The sequence below is a fragment of the Panthera onca genome, chromosome A2 (assembly GCF_046562875.1).
Source record: "Panthera onca isolate mPanOnc1 chromosome A2, mPanOnc1 haplotype 2, whole genome shotgun sequence".
In the NCBI taxonomy this organism is placed as follows: Eukaryota; Metazoa; Chordata; class Mammalia; order Carnivora; family Felidae; genus Panthera; species Panthera onca.
In genome coordinates this window covers 54,138,985-54,162,548 of record NC_138340.1, presented here as the reverse complement: position 1 = coordinate 54,162,548, position 23,564 = coordinate 54,138,985, and the positions used below count along the sequence as shown (strand labels likewise).

General features: G+C 41.4%; 2 protein-coding genes across 9 annotated transcripts in view; one reads left to right on the top strand and one right to left on the bottom strand.

Moving 5' to 3' along the window:
• The window catches only part of IFT122 (intraflagellar transport 122), a 72,238-nt gene extending 59,826 nt beyond the window's left edge, over positions 1-12,412 (bottom strand). Inside the window, exons 1-3 of one of the 3 annotated variants that reach the window (XM_060631831.2) lie at positions 12,182-12,412; positions 4,789-4,855; positions 3,359-3,443 (exon numbers count right to left, since the gene is read on the bottom strand). In XM_060631831.2, the coding sequence (XP_060487814.1) occupies positions 3,359-3,443; positions 4,789-4,855; positions 12,182-12,222 (193 nt within the window). In that variant the 5' untranslated portion in view covers positions 12,223-12,412. The remainder of the gene's footprint in view (positions 1-3,358; positions 3,444-4,788; positions 4,856-12,181) is intronic. The other 2 variants (XM_060631826.3, XM_060631829.3) reach the window with 2 other exon arrangements.
• A 95-nt stretch (positions 12,413-12,507) lies between these two features.
• On the top strand, positions 12,508-21,610 carry MBD4 (methyl-CpG binding domain 4, DNA glycosylase). 6 transcript variants are annotated; one of them, XM_060631824.3, is made up of 8 exons: positions 12,508-12,803; positions 13,819-14,045; positions 14,647-15,485; positions 18,217-18,288; positions 18,366-18,500; positions 19,610-19,759; positions 20,259-20,362; positions 21,274-21,610. In XM_060631824.3, the coding sequence occupies exons 1-8, from the start codon at positions 12,711-12,713 to the stop codon at positions 21,349-21,351; spliced, it is 1,698 nt and encodes a 565-aa protein (XP_060487807.2). In that variant the 5' UTR covers positions 12,508-12,710; the 3' UTR covers positions 21,352-21,610. The 6 variants fall into 6 exon arrangements, with proteins under 6 accessions (XP_060487807.2, XP_060487804.2, XP_060487806.2 ...); XM_060631821.3 differs by having other exon boundaries at positions 14,647-15,509; XM_060631823.3 differs by having other exon boundaries at positions 18,214-18,288; positions 21,274-21,609.
• Positions 21,611-23,564: the final 1,954 nt, after the last annotated feature.

The following is a 23,564-nucleotide window of genomic DNA, read 5'->3' as shown; positions in this document are numbered from 1 at the left end:
TTGTTCTTAAGGCAAATAGAAGTTGACCTGTTTTCTGAGCAAGTCATTGTTTTCTGAGCTTCTACATCTGAAACAAAAAGGGGTAGTAACACCTTCCTCAGAGACTTTGTGCAGGGCGACAACTAAGATGATATCTGTAAAACACCTTTCACAATGGCTGGAACAGTAGATATTTGGGTGAGCCATATGATACTGCTGCATCTATTAAATACACAGAAGCTGCATGTATGTATGTATGTATGTATGTTTGTATGTATGTATTTATTTTTCAGAAGCTGCTTTTATTTGTTATTATTCCTGTCACTACTCCCCCAACACTGGCAGACAGTAAGACATGGTGTTGAAGAGTATGGGCTATGGGCTCAGAGTCTGAGTTGGAATTCCCAGTGATGGTACCAGCTGCCGGACCTGAAATAAGTTCCTGAACATCTCCATGCTTTCATTTCCTCATCTGAAAAACGGCTGCAACAATAGTATTCACCTCACAGTTGTTGTGATGATTAAATGAGATTAAAGTATTTCAGACAGTACCCAGAATATAATCAATGCTTAAAAAAATATTAGCTACTATTACAATTATTTCTTCATATCGTCATGTTTTTCTTGAACCAAAATAACTAGTTCTTACATACCTTTATATCATGGCTGTTCATTAAGTATTTGCTAAACTTAAGGGAGACACTGGAAACAAGCAAACTTAAAGAGCAATACCATAATTGAGAGCATTTCCCTTTCTAGATCCAAGGAGAAAAGGCCGATTGAGAGGAATTAAAAGACTTCTCAATCATTATGTGTCATGAAGAGGCAGCATGAAATACTAGAAGGCATGAGGGCTCTGCAGTCAGGAGGATCTGGGGCAGGCACATATGTGCCACCGTCACCGGCTGCCACCATGACCGGCTGCCACCGTAATTGCTCCAAACCTGTTTTCTCCTCCGTGAGAGGAGCTGAGAACTTCTCTGAGTGCTCCAGAGGGTTGTTGGGAAGATCAAATCTGATGATATGTGTGACAGGACTCTGCAAATGCTGACAAATGCCACTAATGGCAGGACACACTCTGACACCCTCAAGGGCCCTAGTGGCATAGTAAGCCAAAGAGTCCCCAGGCTTATAACTCCAGAGGACCCCAAGGCCTTCTCATGGCATTACTCTGAATTTGAACTCAAACACACACATAAAAACAAAACAAAACAAAACAACCAAAAAAAACCATGGCTACTGTGGCATAGCACACTTGACTATGAGGCAAGAAATAATGTTTTTGCCACTGACTTGCTACATGACCTTAGCAGGTTACTTGACTTTTCCATGTCTTTATGATGGGCTAAAATGAAGACATTGGGCTAGATGACACTAAAACTATACCCACAAAATCGTGTGTATATATGAAGAATGTGCACTTTTCTACGAAGAGGTCTATAGCTTTCATTGGATTCTCAAAGAGGTTCATCATCCAAAAGAAGTTAAAAACCTGGAACCTGACTGATCTCCAAAGTTTGTTCAAGCATTGTAACATTCCAATTTTGTGCCTTCTCAGCAGTGGTCACAGAATGTTACCTTTCATCCTATATCCGTTTGACACATGAGGAAATTGAGACTCAAGAAGACTCAATAACTACCTCAAACTCCCAGAACCTTTGGGATTGGAACGTAGAACCATCTCATTCCAAAGTCCATGTTCTTTCCACTAATCCCACATAGAGAATGCACCCATTCTCTGACTGCCACCTCTCCTCTTTGTCACCTTACCACATCCAATAACCCTCTTCAAGTCCACCAGAACCTCTCCACTGCCCACCCCCCTGTGGTCCTCTAATCCCTCATTACAATGGCCGACAGTTCAAAGTCACTGTATATGATCACTGCTTCACATACATCCTCCACTCCCTTGCCCTCTTATTTCATCTTCAGAGGTGCCTGCAAACCTACCAACCTGGTTAAATCCAAGTCTCCACCACCCCTGTCCCTGCATCTATGCAGCTCAAGTAGTGGAGAGAAAGACATAATCACACCAATGAATCTCATTTTCAATTCATAACCAGCTTCAAGTGGGCCCTTCGTATTGCTTGGGATTTCACAGTACATTTACTCAGCCATTCTCCTAAATGGCAATTTTCCAGTTTTTCCTTTCTCCTCAACTCTGATACCTCCCTCCCCATCCTCACTCTCAGGTGACATTGCTTCCTACTTCACTGAAAGAATGGAAAAGAATTTCCATTAGATTCCTAATACCACATGCCCCCACTTGCCAACATCGTGGTGGTACCTTCTACCTTCCCACCATGTCCCATCTAGGTCATAGATCCCATCTCCTCTTGCCAACTCAACAACTCTTTCCTGGCAAGTCCTTCCCCTCTCCCCTCCAGCATCAATGTTTCTCGAATTCAACATGTCCTAAACTGAACTCCTGATCTTCCACTGTAAGTTTTTCTACCTGAAACCTTTCCCATCTCAGTGGAAAGCAACTCCAACCTTTTCAGTAGCTCAGGTCAAAACCCTTAGAGTCACACCTGACTACTTTCTTCACACCACACACACCGTCTTTCAGGCAATCCTGTTTGCTCCACCTTCAAACCATATCCAGAATCTGACCACTCCTTACTACTTCCTTTGCTCCCACAGATCTGAGCCACCATCACTAGTGTTACAAAAGTTGCCTGGATGATGCTTTCTTCACTCGTCTCCCTGCTCCAACCCTTACCCCCTGCAGACTGTTTCTAAAACATCAGCTAAAGGGATCCTTTTAAAAATATAAATCAAATCAGATCTCTCCTCTGCTCAGAAGTCTTTAGTGGTTCCCCATTTTCACTGAGAATCTAAGTCAAAGTCCTTATAACAGCCAACATGATCTGGCCACCCCATCCATACCTATTACCTCTCTATCCTTATCCCCTACTGTTCCCCCTGACTCACTCCACGAAAGCCCCTGGAAGGCACACTCCCACCTGAGAGCCTTTGCTATGGTTTTTCTTCTTCTGGATGCCCACTATCAGAATCTCACTGCCTCTCCACCTTCAAGACTTTGCTCATCTGTCCCTATCTTAATAAGCCCACCGTCACCACCCTTTCCTTTCCCATACCCATCCCCTGCCCCATCCAGCATTCTCAACTCCCCTTATTCTGCCCTACTTCCAGCATACTGTTTAATTTACTTCATTATCTCAAGCACCTAGAATAATACCGGGCACATAGATGGCCCTTATTGACTTGAATGATTGAAATAAAGTAAGAAACTTAACTATCTTCTGTGATTGTGAGTTGTATGTCAGCTTACTAACACTAATTAAGGAGTGACTAAGGAGAAAAATGGCAGCTATGAGACCATTACAGAGGGTATAAAACCAGAGCAGCCTCTTACCATCCTTTGCATACGCCACACAGTACACAGTATCTTTGTGTCCCTTTAGGGGCTGAAGTAAGGTGCCATCAGAGGTGTCATAAACCTGGCAAAAAGACACAAAATTACACATTATCCACATGACATCTATTAGTCAGAATTCCTGCAGGTTGCTGCTGCTTTTTGTTGTTGTTGTTGTTTAAATGACAAAACATTTGTCAATATTCTAAATTTGCATCAAGTAAAAACTACACCAAAAAAACCCAGAAAGAATGTGACTCTAAGTGGAGAAACCCAAAAAGTAGAGGTCCCAACTCTGTGAATTACATGGCCAGAAACATATCATTAATTCTTGAGAAATAGAACTTCACTCTGTGGAACTTCACTACAAAGTTCATTCATCTTATGTGAATTTGGATATATGACCAATCAAGCTAAACCCTCCCAAATAAAGCCAACACACACAAAGAGTCAGCTACAACATGATTAAATTTTAGTTCTAGCCTGACTCCAGTATCAACATAATAGAGAAATGTTTCATATTTGCTATCAAGAGTTTGAAAGTCATAGACCTGAACTCCAGGTTTACAAATCAGAGGAAATATTATAAAACCCAGCTGTAACATGGATTTAGGATATTTTGTAGCACTGTAACATCTATAAATGTGTGGATATTTAAAAAACACACTATCTGAGTAATCAAGGCAAAACCCTCCAAAAACAGTGTTAGAGAAGATAACCTATGAAAAAAAAGTAAAAGAATTTGGATTGTTTACCCTGGCGAGAAGAAGTCTGCAGAACAATGTAACCAAGGCTTTAAGATTATGTAGTTACCATAAAGAGAATGGAGATCAGTCAGTCTGCATATCTAGAGACAACAGAGCAAGGGGAAGTGGACTTACGCAGGAGGAAGGAGAGATCATACAAAGGTTTTTAGGTCAAACATAAAGAGTCCTCTGAAAATTACTTTTATATACTGGGATAAGTTCCAGACTAGCTATATTCTTTGAAAATATGAAAAAAGGACAGCATCCATATGGAATTGTTTAGGTAGGCCAATGCCTAAAAGTTCGGGTCAAGCTATCTGGCTTCTCAGGGAGGGAACCCCTTCAGTCTTGTTGCTTAAATTTTTCAGGGGGACAAAATGTGAACTGACACTAGCCCAGTTTCAAAGGCATTTTGATTAATTGTTTTCAACTCTTTCATGGGTGTCTCAAAGTAAAAAGGGAAAGATTAATGACTCCAAAGGAGGTATTGTTCACAGGTTCCTATCTGATAGACAGTTTACTTACCTGTTTTAAATAGCCCATTTCCTTCCCTATTAAAAAGTAATGACTGGTTTTTCCGCCCTTGACTTTTTTATCTTAAAAAATAAAGGGTCAAATTTCAGAGCACTTACAAGAGGGAGAGGGAAAAAAGCACTTAAAAAGGAAACTCAGACAAAATCCTACCAGTAATCTGTTTCCTGCAGCCAAAATCAGTTGCGTTCCATCGGGCTTAAATGCGAGGTCATATATACTAAACAGGAGACAAGACAAGACAAAAGGACAATTAGGAACCAAAAGGATGAGGTCTGCTAATGGCCAGGAAAGCAAACTTTATTTCCATTATGAAATACTGCTTGTGTATGAGAGAGAAAAATAATGGCTAAGAATTGCATTTGGTTGCAAATTCCGTTCAGCCACCGCACCTTGGCAGTCCATTCAATCACGATTTACTTGGCAGTTAGCTTCATGTCCCAGTTTCCACTTGTCCAGACGCCAGAGATGATTCAAAGGGTCAACAGTTGAAGGCACTAACTCTCCTATAAAGACTACACAAACTGAGAGAATGCGTGAGGGTTACTAAATCCGCATGTCTCTGAAAAACTGGTCATTTATTAAAATATCATTACTGGGGCGCCTGGGTGGTTCAGTCGGTTGAGCATCCGACTTCCGCTCAGGTCATGATCTCACAGTCTGTGAGTTTAGGTCCCGCGTTGGGCTCTGTGCTGACAGCTCAGAGCCTGGAGCCTGCTTCGGATTCTGTGTTTCCCTCTCTCTCTGCCCCTCCCCCACTCACGCTCTGTCTCTCTCTGTCTCAAAAATAAATAAAAACATTAAAAAAATAAATAAAATAAAAATATCATTATTATTTCCAACCAACTGGATATTTAATAAATGCCTTTTAGGTGCTAGGCAATAGTAACTGATACAAAATGAGTAAATCACATTCGCTCCCTGCCCTCAAAGAAATCCCATCCACTGGGAAGATATGACTCAGACACATTCACAAAGAACTACCATATGTCATCAACTCTGAAGCATACATTTTTTTCACATTTTAAAATCTCTGAGGTTGGGGGCGGAGGGTGTGCCTGGGTGGCTTGGTTGGTTAAGCATCCGACTCTTGATTTCAGCTCAAGGTTCATGAGTTCAAGCCCCGCATCAGGCTGTGCACTGACTTAACGAAGGCTGCTTGGGATTCTGTCTCCCTCTCTCTATCCCTCCCCTGCTTGTTCTCTATTTCTCTCAAAATAAAATCTCTGAGGTTATGTATCTTATAATTGATGATGTGTCAGCTTAACTGGAAGCATTTTTTGGTTTTTTAGTGGTACTTAAAATAACGGTATTTTACAATCAGTGACCTCTTAGATTAGATGACTACAGAATAATACTGTGTAAAGGTTTTAGGAGATACATTAAAACATATATTACAGGATTCAAATGAGGAAGATGCAGAAAAGATTTGGAGAAAGGATGAGAAAAAGCTTCATGAAGAAAAAAAGTATGTGAGAAAAATAGGGCTTTTGAGACATGCAGGAGGAGATTTGGAGGGTACAGCATTTCAGGCAGAGAAAACAGAACAAGCAAAGACATGAAGGTGGGGAATAGCATATAATCTAAATAATCAAATTTGACTGAAACTTTGGCTATATGTAAGGCAGTAGGGGGAGATCAGGCTAGAAAAACAACAGGCTGGGGCCATATTGCAATGATTCTTGAATGCCCTCGGCAGGGGATTTCATTAGTTCAGGTGACTCTAGTAAAAATGTGCTAGATAGCACTGCCAAATCAGCCTACTGCAAAGGTTTAGCATGGGATAAATTCACCTGATACCTGAAGTCATCTAGAAATACAGACCCCGGGTAAGAGTACTTGGAGCATTTTGCAGAGATACTCTGTGCTGAGCTCTTCCAATGCATTATTTCATTTCATCCTCACAATTCTATGAAGTAAGAATTATTACTCGGTTTTGTAGTTGAGGACACCATAGCTCAGAGGAATCAACTATCCCACCCAACATTACACGACCAGCAAGTGGCAGGGCCAGAATTTCAACTTGGGTCTGACTGTAGAGTCTGTGCTATACTACCTTCTACTCTCTACCTTCTACTTGAACTATTGTCAAATATGACAAATCTCTGTTATCTTTAATACTTTAACAATAACAGTGGATAACATTTATTAAGTACATTTATTTACTATGTGTGCAAGTACAATTTAAATGTTTTACATGTATCAGCTCACTTACCCCTCACAACCCTATACCTATTTCACAAATGAGACAAATTAAGACGGAGAAGCTAAATAACTTGCCAGGAAATATACTGCTACTGAGTGGAGGTGGAACCAGAATTCAAACCCAGGCAGTCTGTCTCCAAAGCCCAAGATCTAACCACTATGATCTGTGGCCCTTATTTTCATTATTATTAGCATATGTCACAGTCGATAATATAATAGCAACAGTTTCCATGCTTTATCAATGGGGGGGGAAAAGGCATTACATGTAGAATCCAAAAAAAATTTTATATAGGTTCTGTGGACAACAACAGCCTCCTTTAATAAAAATAATTTTTAAAATAATAGTAATTCTTCACATATATTCAACAGCTGGCTGATGAATATTACACCCTTTCCAGTTAGGCATCCCTCTTGATAGAAGCAAACACAGACACTGAGTTCTTCAGCTTCCTCCTATTAGTTGGTAACAGATCTGGGCCTGTTTCCTGGGCTTTCTTTCTCTGAACCTATGGGGAAATGTGCTTGGCATGTATCACACTGAGGAGAAACAGGGTGGTAAAATGAAAATCAGAAGGGAGTTGGGGCTAGAACTGATGCCCTGTCCAAGCTTTAGTCCTCACCTACAACACAAGGCAAGAGAGCTGCCATCCCACCTCTGAGTGCACAGGCCACCCTTGTGCAAGCACCTGACACCTGTGGGTTACTGTGATGAGGTACCAGATTTTGGAAAGGATCTGCACCACTCTTCTACAGTCATCCGTGGTCCTGTGGCTCCCTTTCTGCAATGTAGATAATCTAAGCTCATTAAAGTGGTTCCTGTGGGGATCTTCTTCATAAGGATCATTTGGGGTTGAATTCTCAGAAAATCATTTGAGTGTCTGATTTGGGCCAAGTCTTAAACTGTCTTCCTCTCAGATATGAAAATTCATTTTCTCTAAATGTCTTGAAATTTGGGGCGCCTGGGTGGCTCAGTCAGTTAAGTGTCCAACTTTAGCTCAGATCATGATCTCCTAAGTCCAGAAGTTCAAGCCCCACATCTGGCTCTGTGCTGACAGCTTGGAGCCTGGAGCCTGCTTCTGATTCTGTGTCTCCACCTCTCTCTGCCCCTCCCCTGCTCACACTTTCTCTCTCTCTCAAAATTAAACATTAAAAAAATGGGGGGGGGGGCACGCCTGGGTGGCTCCGTCGGTTAAGCATCTGACCTCAGCTCAGGTCATGATCTCACAATTCATGAATTCGAGCCCCACATCAGGCTCTGTGCTGACAGCTCAGAGCCTGACGCCTGTTTTGGATTCTGTGTCTCCCTCTTTCTCTGTTCCTCCCCTCCCGTACTCTGTCTCTCTCTCTCTGTCTCAAGAATAAAGATTTAAAAAAATTTTTTAAATTTTTTTAAATCAAATATTTAAAAATAAATAAATAAAAAATAAATAAACGTCTTGAATTTTGCCTTCCTAAAGTACAACATAATGTTCAATTTACCCCAATCTAAACTCTTAAGGTACTTAGGATCTGTATAATTTATCATAGCTCTGAATTACATAATCGTCTATATTTTACACTGTTTCAAATACTATCTTGTCCCCTTAATTACAGTCAATTATAGTCCCCTGCAGTTTAAGGGCAAGGACCCCATTTTAGACATTTATGGGCCTTTGGTGCATGGCATGGTCCTAGACACAAAATGAATATAACCAACAACCTGACAATGTTTTATCTTGAACCCTTCAGACTTTAATTACATCATGAGACTATGAAACCAAATAAAGGAAACCTCATTTAAAATGGAGCTAGGAGGCCAGAAGGGGGAGCTCTCATGGTGTACCTTTATTGCAGCCCTTTGAAGACTCAACAGGAAGAAGCTTATGCCTCATCACCACCCTAGATGAAGGAAGATTTTTCTCCTTGCCCAGCAACAGCCCAGCCAATGAGAGACTGTCACAACTCAGCCAATAAAAAGCCACTACACTTTGAGCTCCCAGTTTAATGGACTTTTTGTTTATAACAGCCCCTCCCAATTCCCCTTTTTCCTCTATAAAAGAGTGCTCCTCTGTTTTCTGGACTTACCTATGGTTCACCATAGCTTGCTTGTCCCAATTGCTGTCCTGCTTGCAACTGCTCTCCTACTCCTGAATAAACCCACTTTGCTGGCAAAATAACTGGCTGTTTTATTTTCAGGGTTGACAAGAGCACAGAAATTCAGAATTGGGAAAGACCCTAGAACTTGTCATGTAGTCCAACTCCCCCACCAAGGCAAGAATTCCCTATGGATGGCCATCCAGCCTCTGAACACTCCCAGGGTTGGAGAAGTCACCAGTATGCAGAGTTTACTATACTACAGGATGGCTCTCTCTACCCATCTGCCACCTTTTATGAGAAAGATACATTATCAAATTACATTGCAGAGAGACAGAGAGCAAGTCCTGCAAATTGTCCTCTGCCAACTTTGTGCCCACCCCACTGTAAATGAAGTCCCAAGGTCAAGGTGCCTCTCCAAATCCTGCCCAACCTGACCCACCCCAACTTACCTGCTTGGAATCTTAGACAAATTATGTTACTTTAAGTCTCAGGTTCTTCACCTGTAAATAGGGTAATTATTCTAACCTCATAGGTTGTGTGGAGGTTAAATAAAATAATGCGTGTAAACACTGTCTGGCCTATAGCAAGTACTCACTAAATATGAGCTAGTACGACTGAAGGGTAATAGCAGATGCTGTCCTTACTGGAATAAGGCAGTCTAGCCAGAAAAGTCACCATGGTTGAGGGAAACCTGGAGCAGTGGTTTTAAGGAAAAAATGAGGGAGTTCAGAGAATAAGACAGCATCTAGGAAGGAGCTTTGGATAGAAAAATGGAGATTTCAGCTGAACTGGAAAGCATAAATTTAAATGTTAGCAAGCAGTGGGGGAGGAGGGATGGTAACAGGACCACCTAGTTAAATGCACAATCTGATTCAGAAGGGAAATGGGAGTCAATCTAGGATTATGCAAAGTAGAATAATGGATCACAGCAGCAGGACTCAAAAAAGAGAAATCCTCCTGCCATGGGAAGGTTAGACTGGAAGCAAAACAGCAGACCAGGAGACAGTGGCTGGTTCAGTTGTGGAGGACTAATCTTAGATATTTGGGATCTCTTAGATCTACTACCTATTTTTTTAAATAGTTTTTGTTTTGCTTTGTCTTATTCTGGGCTACCAGCTGGCATATGTTGCTGCCACCAAGATCGCTGGTCTATAGAACCCCTACACTGCCTATTCTAAACAGTTGTTTTCAAAGCTGTAATGGGCCAAAACCCAAATAACCAACCTTCATTCATCATTCTTTCACTCATTCATTAATTCATGAATACATATATCCATCAAATAGTCACACCAACCACTGATTTGTCTAAGCTCTGGAATATGCCTTTGAAATGAATAAAAAGTAGCCATTGCTTCTGAAGGGTTTATAGACTTCTGGGATAACGGATTCACAAATAACTCTCATACTAGACAGATTCTAAGTACCACAAGAGAGGAATGAACAAAATCTATGCCTGGGGTTGAAAACTGGGAGCAAATCAGGCTGTATTTGGCCAGCAACTGTTTTGTTTGGCTCACATGGTGTTTTATTTCAGTTTTTTTAAATTAGTTGCCAACACTTAAAAATTAGGGCATTTCACATAAAAATCCGTAGCTTCTGGTGGAAACAGGAAGATCTGAGCACTCGAGGCCAAATTCCTGCAGGGGAGTAATTGGCAGGAGCTGAGCAGCAGCTGCCCCTTTTAGGCAGAGCATGAGATCTCTAGTTTGCCACACTCCTTGCCATTCCCTCTTACTCCCTGACCTCAAAGCCAAATGTTCAGTTGCTAGTTTTCAGCAGCTTTATAAGAAAAAAGTAAAAAGAATTTTTTAAGCTCAATTTTCTATTAAAAGAAGTGAAAGATATACTGCGAAGGCTATCTGTTTCAAGAGAAATGGGGTGTAGAAAAGCAGAATCCTCCTAAGACAGACAGGCAATTCTGTGAGTTTAAGATGCAAATAAACACCTCCCATGATACTGCCTGCCTGACTCCTGCAGGCATTTGAGTTTGCAGTCTCTGTAACATGAAGAAAATTAATGTAGTAGCTAACAAACAGCACTGGCTCTGGAGTGAGGAAAAAAGCTGGCTCCACCACTCATTCACTGTGTGACCTTGGCAAATTAATGACCCTCTCTGTGCTTCAGTTTCATGTAAAACAGAGGTAATTACAGTACCTACCTCAGAGGAATGTTGTGAAATGACTGAGATAAAAGACATAATTCTCAGCCAGTGCCTGGCACATAGTAAGCGTTAGCTATTACTAGTGCAGAATACAGAAGAGGGAGAAACCATCTCTGAAGGGAGCCTTACAGAATGTTCCGAATTTCAGTGTGAGGAAATGAGAAAAGAAGGCATGCTAGCTTCACACAGAAGAGACTAAGCAAAGACAGAGAGGGAATGGCAAGGGCCCTGTTCCAGTGGCCAAAACAAAGGCTGCACAATGAAGCTTGAAAAGACCATCTAGGAAGATTTTTAAAGTCAGGCTGAGGAGAACGATCCAGTAAGTCAGCATTTCCCAAAATGTTTCATTGTATGATGGATTTCGATGATAAAAATGGAATAGAACATTAACATCCGCTCCTAAGGCGAGAAAGTCATTCTCTGGTGATTCTCTTTCAAGCCTTCTAATTAAGCACAGGAGAAAGTCTTGGTTTGACGCTATTCATCTCCAGCACCTCTCTGACGGCGCTGGATAAATTTCCTTCCAGTTTTCCAGACTATAGACCAGGGGCTTAAAGGCTTCCTAGTTGCCAGTATCCAGCTACAACTTAATAATACCGTTTTGTTTCTCGCTGCTTTAAGTTTCACAGTTATCTCAAAGCAAGTGGTACTGATTTTCAAATACGGATCAATAGTTTCCTTGTAAAATCATATTTGAGTGAAAGTAAGTGAGACAATTTAGAGAAAAAACGCCAAGGAAACAAGAGTATGGGTAACATGTGGATGTGGCAAAGATCGTGACGTTCGAGAAACACTGCCGTGGGTGTAAGCTGAACCCAGAACGGACTTGGACAGGGCCAGACATTGATTCTGTCTGTGTAAAACGGCCTCGACAGGCCACTACCTCACGCGTGGTACACCCCCTTGCTCCCGCGCCAGGCCTCAGTTTCTCCATCCGCAAAGGGGTGGGAGGGCGACCCTGCAGTCGCGCAGACCCGGGGTTCAGTGCCTTCAGCCCAGGCCGCAGGCCCGTTGCCCTTGGCAACCACGGGGGTTCCCGCAACGGTTCCCGCACCCCCGCCAGGGCTCGGCCTCCCGCTCCTCCCGGACCGCCCCGCTCCTCACCAATGCTCGGCTTTATCTCTCCACGTCAACACGGCCCTCATCGCGGTTTCCCTCACGCCTCAAGCCCCTCCTCCCGCCTCAGTAACAGGCCCTATTCCCCTAACGGCTTTCGTTACTGCGCTACCCCTGGCAACACACATGCGCAGTGAGCCTCTTGCGCGCGGCTGAGTTCCAAGTGCGCAGGTCTAAATGGAAAGGCTTAAGAAAGAAGCAAAAGCGTAGATGGAACGGGGCCTAAAAGGTGTCTGCGCGACTAGCGCTCGCTCTACTGGTCCGAACGCGCGGAAGGCGGTACGTCTTCCTCGACGAAGGATTTGATTGGCTGAGCCGTGGAAATGGCGCCTGTGGCTGAGGGGGAGGTGAGGGAGCTGCGGTGGGATCTGACGGACATTCACTCTCTTCGGCTTTGGTTTCAGCTTTGCTCTGCGAGCTGAAGAAGCTTTCGCATCTTATTCTGCTCCACTCCTTGGTTGTCGTACCCTCTTGGCCAGTTGCTGCCGCGGGAGACCCCTTGAAGGGCACGGCTAGGATGGAGAGTCCGAGCCTGCGGGACTACGGAGCTGCCCGCTCGGTCACTTCCAGTGAGCGCCTAGACCCAGACCAGCCCAGTGACCTCCGGCAAGTCATTGTCCCCTTTCGGGACTCATTTTCACCAACTATAAAAGGGGAGCGGGCTGGGGTGGATAGAAGGCTGGTGGTCCTTTCTAACCTAGGATCGACAGAGCTCGAGACCCACAGGGTTAGTTTACTCGGAGCAATGGCTGTGGCTCAGATATTCTCTGTGAGGTTCAGCCCTAGGGTGCTCCCTACTTCGTTACCCGAAATGACGAGGGAGGTGGAAGGAGCAGGGAGGTTTTGTGCAAGGGGAGCAAGGAGAGATCTGCTTGGGTTGCAGGGTCCCAGGAAAACCTTGTAGGAGATGTCACGTTAAGCAGCCAGCGCCGGTGACCCCAAAATGGAAGTCCTATAGGAAGTTCCAGAGGAAGCCACAGTCTTGTTTCGAGTACAGTACTTGTATATGTGAGATACGGGGTTAGGATGATTTATCTACTGATTTGTTTTTTTCAAAATTTAATCCCCAGAACTACCTTTAAGAAAGTATTACCTCCTTTTTACAGGTGAAGAAAGGAGACTTTAAGAGGTTAAATAACTTGCTCTTGGATGCATAGCTGGTAAATCGCAAGAGCTGCGATTTGAACCCAGTTCACTGACTTTAAAGTTTGTGCTGTTTTCATCAGGCTTCAGTTTCCTTATTCCTAAAATGTGAACTATATAATTTCTTAAGACCCACCCAAACCCCCAAAATTATTAACCCCAAAATATTTCAGAAGAACTTGGTTCTAATTCTAGTTACTAACTCTTGCTTAGTTTCCCTATTTGTAGAAAACAATCTGGGTTAGATACCTCTATAGATTATACAGAGATTTCCAATCGTTTTTAACCCATGTTGCAGGACAGAGAGATAATCACATAGCATAAGACTGGTCCATACTGATTTTAATCTCTCCTATAATCTAAATAGTCCATATGGTTCCTGCTCTGTCATGGATTGAAATTGAATAAGCAGAGGAAAATAAATTTTAAGTAAGCCAATCACCTGTACTTTGTTTTTGTTTTTTGTTTGTTTGTTTAGTAAGAAAGATGTTACTCTGGAATTGGAAAGAGTGGGAGAAGATGAAAAGCAAATGGTGATAAAAAACAGCAGTGAGTGGAATCCCCTGCTGCAAGAATCCATTGCTTCCAGTCAGATTGGTGGTAGTACAATGACAGAATGCCGTAAGTCTGTCCCATGCGGATGGGAAAGAGTTGTGAAGCAAAGGTTATCAGGGAAAACAGCAGGAAGATATGATGTATATTTTATCAGGTGAGCATACAATGTGGTACCGATAGCACAGCCAAATCATTTTATCTAGATAGGTAGCAGGAAAGCATAACAAGAACTTGGCTTTTTTCTATTTTTATCATAACAGCCATTATGGATTCTGTTCTTTGAGTGTCACAGGTTAGTTATATCAAGTGATTTGGGAACAAGTACGTACTACATACTTCTACTTCAAATGGGTGCCTTTAAATTTGTAAGTTTGTAAATATTTATAAAATTATACTATCATAGAGAAAACTATTTAGAAGTACCACTTTATCACTTTTTTTAAATTTTAAATGACAAATACCCATGGCAGAGAGAGAAAGAGTACATGCAAGTGGGGGAGGGGAAGAAGGAGAGAGAGAATCTTAAGCAGGCTCCACGCCCAGCATGGGGCTTGATCATGACCTGAGCTGAAATCAAAAGTTGGACGCTTAGCAAACTGAGCCACCCGGGCACCCCGTGCTTTTTAAATTTTCAATGACAAATACCCATAGCAACATTTGGAAATTATTAACTAAAAATCTGAAATGTGGTCCAATTCTTTGTAAAACTCACTTTTATTTACTACCAATAAGTTTTCTTTAATATCATTTTCTAGCCCACAAGGACTGAAGTTCAGATCCAAAAGTTCACTTGCTAAATATCTTCACAAAAATGGAGAGACTTCTCTTACACCAGAAGATTTTGATTTTACTGTACCTTCTAAAAGGGGCATCAAGGCCAGACATAAAGATAACAACATAGCGCCTCTGACATCCCAAATGCAAAATGAAAGGAGCAATTCAAACTGGAACCTCAGGACACGAAGCTGGTGGAGAAAAGGTGTCTTTCCCCTGCCAAGTGGTACTTTGGAATCGCAAAATAGCAGAGGACCATCTAACTTTAAAGAAGATGAGGGTGTTAATGATGTTGACTCCAGAAAGGTTAGAAAGTCCAAACGAAAGGTGACTATTTTAAAAGGAATTCAAATTAAGAAAACTAAAACAGGGTGCCAGAAGGGTCTTCCCGAGTCTACTCAAAGTAATAGGAAAAGAGAATCTGAATATAATAAGGCAGATGCTGAAAGTGAACCTGTTGAGCAAAGAAGTCAGCTTGATAAAACTTTCTCCATTTCTGATGCTGGAGCAAGCAACAAGACCCTCAGTGTAACCAATGAAGAAAAGAGAATTGTAAAAGAAAAATCACTGAGTTCAGGATCAAACTTTTGTTTTGAACAAATAACTCCTGGCATCATAAACAAATTATGTTCAACCGAAGAAGCAGAACACAGCAAGAAGTGTGAGGAAACCTTTTTAGAATCTGAGGAAATAAGAACAAAAGTAGAAGCTGGGGAAAGGAAGGAACATTTGCATGCTGACATTTTAAAATGTGGCTCTGAAATGGATGACAACTGCTCACAAACGGAGAAAGACTCTATTTCTGTGAAAATATGTCAAGGTATTCAGAGCGCTGAAGCAGCTGGTAAACATGTGATGAGTTTATACTCCCAGACAGTATATTTCATGCCGGTACCCAGTTAGGATGTGGGAATAGAATGAAGAAATAGGGCCAAATATCAGATATGTCCTACCAGTTGTTCCTAGTACCTCTGTTAACCAATCTTCAAACCCATGGCATAGAGGGAACTGGCTGGCTACTGCCTTGATACCCCCAGCAAAGGAGAATTGTGCCATTAACAGCTGCTACCATCTCTCCCGGGTTCAACAGCAGGGACTCTCCCCGACAGTGCATTCCCTTCTTCCCATCTTCTTTCCAGCCAATAATATTACAACTTTAGGGAAAATAAAAAAGCTCCACTTGAGAAAAGGTTTGGGGAAGAATCTTGATGTGCATAAACTGGTTGTGAATAGTCAGTGTCTACTCTTTTGCACCCCTTCTGTTACTTATCACTGATGTGTGACTTCCAATTTCATTTCGTACATATCATAGTCATTTTTATCTTCTATTATAATGTAATGCTTCTCTAAAATGCTTTAGAGCTCTAAATAATTCAAAACTGTAATCACATAGTTCATCTATTATTTGTAATATGCTCTTAATACAGAGTTCAGAGCTTAGTAGTTTTGCCTTTATAATACCTCAGTGAATAAGAAATAAAAAGAAGACCTTTTGAGTAGCCCTGTATTATATATTCATTATGCCATTATGGCATAATGAATAACTCCTTTAAAGAAGAAGAATTTTACTTAAAGTCCTATGGGGAGACAGCCTGGACAAATGGTAGAACGGGGTTAGACTTGATTCCTGTTCTCAGCCCTACTCATGGTTTTATGTCTTTGCTGTGCCTGGAATTCCTTTATCTTTAATAGAAGCTGAACCATATATACCTAGGAAGTGCTTCTATATATATACCTTGTGCTTCATATATACGTAGGACAAGCCTGTCCTTTAAAGACTTCAAGCTTCTTAGAATCTTAAGGTTTATGTAGCTTTATTGCTAGTATAATGGGTAAATAAAATATGAAAAACATCCTTTTGTGACCAAAATGGAAGTATCCTATTTGTAAAGAAGTCTAGTTCTCAACACCAGGTGAAGTAGCCTTAGTTTAAGAGGTGTCCAATGGAATAGTAAAGACTTTCCCATTGGCTTAGTTGGAAATTGCCAGGTAAACCGAGCTTCAGTCTCCTAATAATAAAAGAGGCTAGTTAATAATTATTTGTAAGAGCCCACAAAAGAAATGGAACTAATAAGAGCAGTTTCCTTTGTTCTCTTTTTTGACTTTATATTAGGCTTTGCCTATTCAAAATAGAATAGCAAAAAACAGCTAATTATCTTGAGAGCTGGATACCTATCCCAATCTATAGTCGATCCCATTCTCATTTTGGGATGGCTGTTTTATTTTATTTTTTTAACTATTTTATTAAGTAATCTCTATGCCCTAGGTACCTGGGTGGCTCAGTCAGTTAAGTGTCCAACTTCCACTCAGGTCATGATCTCATGGTTCATTGCTTGGAGCCCTGTGTGGGCTCTGTGCTATCAGCCTAGAGCCTGCTCGTGATTCTGTGTCTCCCTCTCTTTTGGCCCTCCCCTCCTTGTGCACTGTCTGCCTATCTCTCTCTCTCTCTCTCTCAAAAATAAACATTTAAAAAAGTAATTTCTGTGCCCAACGTGAAGCTCAAAAACTCATGACCCTGAGATCAAGAGTCTCATGCTCTTCCTGACTGAGCCAACCAGACACCCCAGGATGGTTGTTTAATTTCTAAGCCTTAGTTTGTTTATCTATAAAATGGAGGTAATAATCCTCACCAGTCCTGTGTTTCACATCAAGAATATTACAAAGTAAAAGGAGAAGTGAAAAAGATGGCTCACGCTATACAAATAGCAAGATATTATTAACAGACATTCAAATTTAGAGGGTAACCTTATGGAGAGTATTAAATGTGATGATTTTAAAAACTTGGGAAGCCCAATAATGCTGGTCAAATGGTCTTTCTTAAATTAACTGAGCTTCCCAGTAGACAGTGGTCAGTATTCCAAGGTCCAAATCAGGTTTTTCGGCAGGTTCTGTTTTGTCTGGGGCCTTTCTTTAAGCGTAAAGTGTTCACCACAGAAATTTTGGAAAATATAGAAAATTAAAGGAGAAAAGAACAATTAGCAATAACCATTATACCGGTTTGGTTTTTTACATTCTAATCTTTTTTTTTCTTTTTTTATTAAATTGGGATCATATGTAGAATATTGCGTTTTTATTTAAAAATTAAGAACATGGGGGAAGCTATTCATGATATAGTCTCAAAATGGTTTAATGACCACATTGTACAAGTATGTCCTAATTTCAAATATTCCATATTCTAATTTTTCAGTACTAAGAACTCTGAGCATGTCTTAGAATACTAGTGTAACACAGTGGTCAAAGTTATGGACTCAGGAGCCAGACTGCCTAGATTTGAATTTCAACTCTGTCACTAGCTGTGTGACCCTGAGCAGTTTACTTAGTTTCTCTGTACCTCCGTTTCCTTATTTGTAAGGTAAAAGTAAATAGTACCTAGCTTGTAGGTCCATAGTATTAAATTGGTTAATTTTTGTAAAGTGCTTTGCTTAGAACAGTACCTGGCACGTACTAAATGCTTTATAATAGTAGTGTGTTATTGTTATTTGTACCCCTGAGTATTTCTTTAGCCTAAGCCATAGCTTCTATAAACAATGTTCACCCTTCCTTTTCAGAAGATACCATTCCACGGACACAAATAGAAAAAAGGAAAACAAGCCTATATTTTTCCAGCAAATATAACAAAGAAGGTATCCCTTTCCCAATCAGAAAATCCGATCTTAAGTCTGTTTCAGATGTTCAGCTCTGATGCAGTGTGTTTGTTTAGCCCTTAGCCCCCCACGACGCAAAGCCTTTAAGAAGTGGACACCTCCTCGGTCACCTTTTAACCTCGTCCAAGAAACACTTTTCCATGATCCATGGAAGCTCCTCATCGCTACTATATTTCTCAATCGGACCTCAGGTTTGTGGATTATTTTAATCTTTATCTTAGAGACAGTGCGATGAGGAGAAAGAACACTGGATTGATTAGGAGCCCTGGGTTCAAGTTGAACTTTGAGTCTGTGTGACCTCAGGCAAGGACTTCTTGCAGCCCTGCAGCTCTTCAGCTATGAGGAAGTTAGACTAGATGACAGCCAAAGCCTTTTTGGCACTAAGGAACAGATAGATTGTCATTTATTTTCTACTTCCAAACTAGTTTTGGTCATAGTGAAAATCAGTTACTTAACATTCTTCCACCCTCTGTCATGTGTAAAAGCATTTCTTTTTCATTGAATGCTTTCTTTAATGTCATTGGCACTTTGTGTTCTGTATGCTTTTATACTAGTTATCTGATGACTGGATTATTTGAAAACTAATATCATGCAGGGCGCCTGGGTGGCTCAGTTGGTTGAGTGTCCGACTTCAGCTCAGATCATGATCTCACGGCTCGTGAGTTCAAGCCCCGCATCAGGCACTGTGCTGACAGCTCAGAGTCTAGAGCCTGCTTCAGATTCTGTGTCTCTCTTTCTCTCTGCCCCTCCCCCACTCATGCTCTGTCTCTGTCTCTCTCAAAAATAAATAAGCATTCAAAAAAAATTAAAAAAAAAAAAAGAAAATTAATATCATGCAAGGCCAGGTATCAGCATGATTTAAACTCTTAGCCAAATCAGGGCGCCTGGATGGCTTAGTCGATTGAGTGGTCAACTTCGGCTCAGGTCATGATCTCGTGGTTTGTGAATTCTAGCCCTGCATCCAGCTCTGTGCTGACAGCTCAGAGCCTGGAGCCTGCTTCAGATTCTGTGTCTCCCTCTCTCTGACCCTCTCCCGTACATGCTCTGTCTCTCTGTCTCAAAATAAATAAATGTTAAAAAAAAATTTTTTTTAACTCTTAGCCAAATCGTCAGGAGTATTGGTTATTGACTCTGAAGGTGGTTACCAGTTCAAGTAATGGCTTCTCATCAGGGATTTAAAAAGGAAAACAAAACAAAACAAAACACAAACCCCTCTGTATGAGATTTCTAGAGAGGAAGTACCTGAACTTAAAAACAACCCATCAGGAGGCTTGTAATCACAGTTACTTTTACTTCCCAGGTAAAATGGCAATCCCTGTGCTCTGGGAGTTTCTAGAGAAGTACCCTTCCGCTGAGGTAGCAAGAACCGCAGACTGGAGAGATGTGTCAGAACTTCTTAAACCTCTTGGTCTCTATGATCTTCGAGCAAAAACCATTATCAAGTTCTCAGGTACTTTCCCATATACCCAAAGGAAAGAACATAAACTATGCCTATTTAAGAGAGTCAAACCTTAAACTTTAATGTTCTAGGATGCTATATTAATAGAGGTCATTCAGCTCAAGGGCTAAGAGCATGTGAAAACAATCCACTTGCCCCAAACCACAGTCTCCCACTGACCCAAGCAGTAAATCTTTGCTCAGCACTGGGGCAGGCCATCTAGGAAGGATGAAGAAGTCAGCAAAGCAGAAGGCCCTGTTGACCTCAGGGACTTTACCTTTGTCTAGTTAGCACAGCAGAAAATCACAATGGTTACTAAGTGGCAGGTGAGAGGTTTAGACAGGGGTGTTGTGGGAATTCAGAAGAAAGAGCCATCAGAACGGGGGTTGTTAGGAAAGACTCTTTGCTGTCCCTTCCTGCCCTTCTCACCATCCAGCTCTGCATCACCACATATTTGGGGAAAGTATCTTTTCTAGAAGCTGACCTGATAAGTGAGGTTTTATCTTTGCAGATGAATATCTGACAAAGCAGTGGAGGTACCCAATTGAGCTTCACGGGATTGGCAAATATGGCAATGACTCTTACCGAATTTTTTGCGTCAATGAGTGGAAGCAGGTGAGGCCCACCCCCAGCCATAACATCTCCAGCACATTTTGTCTCTGAGGCAAAATACACCCATCCAATAGCCAAAACTGTTTCTTGGGCACATGTGCTGCCACCATCACAACTAGTTTTGTTCCAGGCTTGAGGGGCAGTGATGGCATGGGGCTGTTGGCAGAAGGGAGAGGATCTGTAGACACTCCCACCTCCATAAAGACTCCTTGGTGTGGCCTCTGACTGACCTCCAGCAGTTTATCACTTCTGGCCCTGTAATGTCATTCCTATTCATGTGTGGTCTCTAAGCCTGATGTGGTTCTCCTCCTGTCATAGTCATATTAGCCTTCAAAAATGACACCACTGAAGGAAAGCAGGCAGGTTTGGACTTGGAATATATGCTTGTGGGGGTTTCTCCTAGTGGTCCCAGACTGCTTTTACAGTAACTGGGCCCTACTTCAGCTACCCATTCAAATGAGTGTCCCCTGTCCACAGACATCCAGCGGGTGTCCTGGCAGCCGGTGGGTACTGCCAGGTGGCCTGGTACACTGCCCTCTTAGTCTGTGACTCACCCTGAAGCATTCAGCCAGTAGATCTGGCTAAGCCCATCCCTGCTCCTCCATTTATTGTGATAACTCTCAGGGTCTATAACCTTCTTCTGAAAAATGGCATATTAATACTTGACTCATGTTGTCACCAGCCCACGTGCTAGGTCATGTTAAAGATCAGTACTAAATTGGAAAGTACTTTGTGAAGGATTGCCTTAATGTAAGATAGAGTTTTAAGTACTCATGAATCTAATTAGGTTAAAGGTTTTAATTTGCAGGAATATTACAATAAGGTATTGTTCCCCTACTGTACCTTTGAAAGGCCCATTTTAAAAATGTATTTCTGACTAACTTCTGTCTCCCAATGTGTTGTATTTCTTCCAGGTGCACCCTGAAGACCATAAGTTAAACAAATATCATGACTGGCTTTGGGAAAATCATGAAAAATTAAGTCTGTCTTAAAATTGTTTGAAGTTTTCAAACTCAGTTTTTATATCTTTGTACTTAAGTAAGTTAAGAGCTCCATTAAGCACAGGCATATAGATTTTAGTTATTCCAACTAGAAACATGATACAGGTTTTCTTAATATGTGTAACACTGGTAGATCTTTGTTACTGAATGTACTAGAACATGTTTTGAGATTTTTTAAAAAATAAATTATTTGACAAGAAACCTAAAAATGTAAATGATTTTCCAATAATAAAATATGATTTGAAGTTGAAAAAAAATCTTCTGTCAACTCTCAATTATACAAAGCAGATTTCTATCAATCTTGCTTAAGGAAAGATTAGACTTTCAGTTCTCTTTCAATAAAAATGGAATTACACAGTTGTTATGTAGGAAGCAATCAAAGAGTTTGCAACCAAAAATGTAAGAAAAGATATTACAGGGTATAATAGGCAGCTAATAATAGGCAATTAGTCTTTTTACTAAAAAAAGATAACAGTAAGTTACTTTTGTCATCATGTGTTCTTGATGACTCTGTGCTGGCTTTTAGTAATTAGAGATTGGACCCCAGCATCCAATTGATAACCTGTGATTATCTGCCTGCCATTTTGTTTCAGAGTATCAGCTTCTGGCTCATGCACCTTGACCCCATTGTGAAAGTTTTTAAGTTTTGTGCTGTTCTTAAAATTTTTTTTTTCAACGTTTTTTTATTTATTTTTGGGACAGAGAGAGACAGAGCATGAACGGGGGAGGGGCAGAGAGAGAGGGAGACACAGAATCGGAAACAGTCTCCAGGCTCCGAGCCATCGGCCCAGAGCCTGACGCGGGGCTCGAACTCACGGACCGCGAGATCGTGACCTGGCTGAAGTCGGAGGCTTAACCGACTGCGCCACCCAGGCGCCCCAGTTTTGTGCTGTTCTTAATACAGGCATCATAATGTTGTAGCACAAATACTGAAACGTTTACCTTAGAAAGAACTCACCAAGCAACAACAACAAAAAAATCCCAAGTTACTAAGTCTCAATTACCAATTGCCATTTTAAGGTATAATTTGAAAATAAAATTGATTGAATAAATGAAAAATAAATTGTTAGGGAAACTACCTTTGTTGTAGGGTGGAATATGCTGCAGGGCTAGTGGGTTGTTTCCACATTAGTGAGCCAGTTTTAGTTTTTAGAGAGAGAGTTGAATTTTGACCAGAGAATGGGAAAACTGGCCACATCCCTGCCACCCCACAAGGCAAATGTCCATTTTATAGTGTCCCATTACATCTTTATTTAACAAACCTCAAAGTAGCATTTACTAAGTGCAAAGCTCTGTGCTGGAGGACAGATGAAAAAAGATGAAAAGGTTCTGTAGAGCCTTCAGCCTACAGAAAAGGTTTCTGTAGGTGCCTGGCTGGCTCAGTAGAGCATGTGATTCTTGATCATGGGGTTGTGAGTTTGAGCCCCATGTTGGGTGTAGAGATTACTTAAAATCTGGGGGCACCTGGGTGGCTCAGTCAGTTAAGTGTCCCACTTCAGCTCAGGTCATGACCTCACGGTTTGTGGGTTTGGGCCCCGCATCAGGCTCTGTGCTGATAGCTCAGAGCCTGAAGCCTGCTTCGGATTCTGTGTCTCCCTCTTTCTCCCCCTCTCTCTCCTCCCTGCTCACACTGTCTCTGTCTCTCTCAAAATAAATAAACTTAAAAAAATAAATAAATAGGGGCACCTGGGTGGCTCAGTCAGTTGAGCATCCGACTTCTGCTCAGGTCATGATCTTGCGGTCTGTGAGTTCGAGCCCAGTGTTGGGCTCTGTGCTGATAGCTCAGAGCCTGGAGCCTGTTTCAGATTCTGTGTCCCTCTCTCTCTGCCCCTCCTCCGCTCATGCTCTGTCTCTCTTTCTCTGTCAAAAATAAATATTAAAAAATTTTTTGAAATAAATAAAAGTGCTACATTAACGTGACTCATAGGGATGGTCTGAATGACAACCTCAGGTTGAGAGGGTCACAGAGATAATGCAATTCAGTGAAAGTACTTTATACAGAATAAGCACTCAAGTGTTTGTTTTTTTAACTTCTTTCATTGAGACAATTCACATAATCTAAAATTCATCACTCAATTATGTTTAAATATACAATTAAATGATTTTCCGTATACTGACAATGTTCTGCAACCATCATCACTAATTCTAAGACATTTGCAACGCATTAAGAAGAAACTCCATGCCTGTTAATAGTCAAACCCAAA